The 3,526-nt window shown below is 38.5% G+C and overlaps 1 protein-coding gene across 1 annotated transcript in view; it reads left to right on the top strand.

The window, feature by feature from the left end:
* Positions 1–2,196: 2,196 nt before the first annotated feature.
* SVIL (supervillin) overlaps positions 2,197–3,526 on the top strand; it is a gene marked incomplete in the record, with an annotated part of 88,479 nt that continues 87,149 nt past the window's right edge. The window contains 1 exon segment of the mRNA XM_072413402.1: positions 2,197–2,363. Within this exon segment, the coding sequence (XP_072269503.1) occupies positions 2,303–2,363 (61 nt within the window).

Genomic DNA, 3,526 nt, shown 5'->3' with positions numbered 1-3,526 from the left:
CTTTCATAGCTGTCCAGTTTGATTGGTTTGTTAGGTAGTAATATCTTTCAGGCAGTAGAGGAGAAAACATGTATTCCCTCTTGTGTTATTTACAAATAAGGGGGAACAAATCTTTCGATGGATGTCTGTTCTGTACCAAGAATGCTTCCTAACTTGGTGAACACATGTCATATAGTTTACAGTCCCAGTCATTCACTTTTCATCATTTTTTTTGTATGTAACATGCAGGGTTAGCTTTTTGCTGTGCAATAGAGAGAAACATGTTTGCAGAAAACTTTTTAGAAAAGAACAAAGTTCATGAATTGCTCTTATACAGTATGTATTTGGTTTTGAACTTGAAGAGATACGAATCATATTGTTCAGCAATTGGACATAGAAGTTGCTGTATAGATGTAGGAAAATGTAGTGGACTTAGCTTACTGAAGTCTTTCTAGTTTGGATCTGTATTCAGTATTACAATATTTTCGCATATTAGGGTGGTCTAACATGAAGAATTGTGGTGTATGATAACTGTGTTATCCCAATACCTTTTGGATGGGCGCACCACCCGGCACTTTTCAGTAACCACCTGGTTGTTCCTGGGTGGTTACTAAAGATTTGGGTCACAATACAAAGGTTGCCACCCACCTGTGATTTTTTTTTTTTTTTACCCCCCACTCAGATTAAAAAAGTTTCTGGGTTGAACACTGTAATTTATGATAAAAAAAAAAATGAGGGGGGAAATTTGCAAACGCATAAGAAAATAAATGTAAAATCATGTAATGTATAAATGCCCATTTCATACACACATATTGTTAAGTGGTGCTTTTTGGACATAAATGAGGCCTGGGTTTCCCAGATTGTTTCATTCCTGTGTATGAATGGGAGTAAATGGAGCACAAGCTGTGCTGCCAGGCCACAAAGCTTCATCTGTCCGCTACAGGCAATACTGTGAGTTATGAGAGAGGCAATCAGCCAGCTATAAGAGGAAGTGTTCTAAGTCACCAGGGCTTTATCCACCTGGCAAGCATTAATGAATACAAATGGAGAATAAGGACTTGGATTATTTTGTTATTTAATTAGTTGTTTCCAGGCCAGGTGTTTGTAAATGTGGTGATATCATCTGGTCAGATACCTTTAGCTGCTCACTGTTATTCCACTGGGACGAGGTCGATGCACAAACCTTGGAGCATGACCCACAACATAAAAATCAAAACGCTCCTCTCCCATTCTTTGTGACGTGTCTGAATAAATGTCGCTTTCCCAAGACTGTTGGGTGGTTGCTGATAGCATAAATGCATGCTAATTTGGAGTATCACTCCAGGACAAGACCTGGCCTTTATGTAGGAGCTCATTGATAATTTTTATTACATAGGTATGTTGCTAACATCAAAAGTAATTAAAGTGTATGTAAACCAAACCATGAACTTCCTTTCTGCTCCCCCCCTTTTTTATAAACCGAACCAAATATTATTAATGCAAGAAAATGACCCGTTTATCCAGTTAGTGTAATAGGCCTTGCCGAGTTCATTCCTGTGCAATACATGCAGCTGTATGTTGCCATGCATTGCTTTTTTAGAAATGCAAAGTCAGACTTGGCACTGGACCTTACCAATCAGAAGCAACCATGGGCTTTGCTCATTGCATTGATATAAGCCTGACTTTACAGAGATCTAACACAGCCCTTGCTCAGTAACCACTGCTTCCGCAAGGGTGAGACGGTTTTTCTCTACAGCATGCTGGCAGGAGACGGGCTTTTCGACTTGGGCTGTGGCTGCTTTCTAAAGAAAATGAACTGTAAGACTTTGCATGCTTTTGTTTTGATGCAGCTGGAATTTGTATAGCTAAATTAAACTGGGAGTTCAAGTGGACTTTAATGTCTGTGGCTGGCTTTAGCACTAGTGTAATAATCTGATAGCTAGGAGGAGGATTGCAAAGTACACTCCTTGCCGATAGTTATTTCACGTCTCCTGTACTTCCTGCTGTTCGAGTTTTTTCTTTCTTTTTTCTTTTTTTTTTTTCTCTTTATCTGTGTCATTTCTGAAGCATGTGTTTTAATTTGTCTGAAGCTGGAGTTTTTAGCATCTCTCAGTCCCTATGACCCAATCTGTATCTGAGTGCCTAATTTCTGTTTGTAATCTGATTACTGGCTTGGGTTCCTCCAGCTTCCCAGCCCATTGCTATGCACTCACTGTGCTCAGGCTCTCCAGCTTGACAGGCTCAGTGCAGTGCTGGGGAAATGCTGTCTCTAAAGCTCTTTGGAAGCGGCCTGAGGCTTTGGTTCTGTCTAAAATAAAGACATTGTCGCACTGGCAGAGGAAAAATGTTTAGAAACCGATGGATTTCCACTTATATGGGGAGTGTTCTCTGTCCTGAGGATCCAGGTTAGTGGCTTATGTCATTTCTGAAATGAATATGCATTGATTTATTGACCTAATACATAAAATGTTTCTTTAACACACCCAAAGGCTTGTTCGCACTCATGGACAATGTGCAAAGTGCAGGAATCCGGTTGTACTCATCCTATACCCTTAAACTAAAATCTGGTAGCTGTAGGTCACTGTGATTTGCACAATATTGCTTTCTGAACTATTTTTAAAAAATGAAACCTTTAATATAGAGAACTGGTTTGTTTCCTTATTCGTATACAGTAACCATAGATTAGATAGATCTGTTAATGAGCTTAAAGGGACTTTGTCTCATTAGTGTTAAATATGTCAGAATGCTTAATCCAGAGCTAGTTGTATTTTGTGCTTTTCTGGAGCACTTTTGCACTTCATGCAAGCTTTGATTAATTTACTATAGTGTCCAAATGTTGTGTGTCTGGGTTTATCTGTATGTTCCCAGGTGCCACCCATTGTATACACAGTGACTGTTCGCATATTCTAGGATAGAAAGCAAAACTCGGTTATATCACAAGGGAGCAGTGTACTAATTGCTCTGTGCACCTTGCAGCTGCCATGCACAGTGCTCCAATTCTTATCTCCCAAGTGCTATGCAAAAACACTATAAAAGAATGAAAAGATGTTTTTTGGGTCACAGGTTGGACGATTTTTTCTGGTTATTCTTTCCATGTTAAAGCAAATGCTCTAAATGTATAAAAATATAGTTATGTTTCTAAAATAAATGGTATGCAAAACGTTAGTTGATATTACTAAATCAAATCAATATTTGGAATAAAGTAACATTATTACATTCTTTAGTTCACCTAAAGCCTAGGTGTAAAGATCTCATGGTCAATGCCTGCCAAGAAAACTTTGGGTGTTTTTATAATATTATGTACAGTATATGGGGACTTTTTAGACAGATTCTCCCTAGTCTGATAAAAAAGAACATGGAGCAACTGTAATAACCCAGAAGCGAAAAATGCATGTGGTATAAAAAAAAATAAAATAGGGCTACTCTTCAGTATGTATAAAACAATATTGCCACTGAGATGACAATAGACCAGTTGCTTCTCTGTCCAGGACAAGTATGTAAATGGAAGATTTCTAATATCTCCTTGCTGTGAATGCTAGTTTCCTGGCTGTTATGCTGATCCAGTGGC

The sequence above is a fragment of the Pyxicephalus adspersus genome, chromosome 5 (genome assembly GCF_032062135.1).
Source record: "Pyxicephalus adspersus chromosome 5, UCB_Pads_2.0, whole genome shotgun sequence".
Lineage (NCBI taxonomy): Eukaryota > Metazoa > Chordata > Amphibia > Anura > Pyxicephalidae > Pyxicephalus > Pyxicephalus adspersus.
The sequence above is the reverse complement of the archived record's forward strand: the minus strand, read 5'-3'. Positions and strand labels throughout refer to the sequence as shown.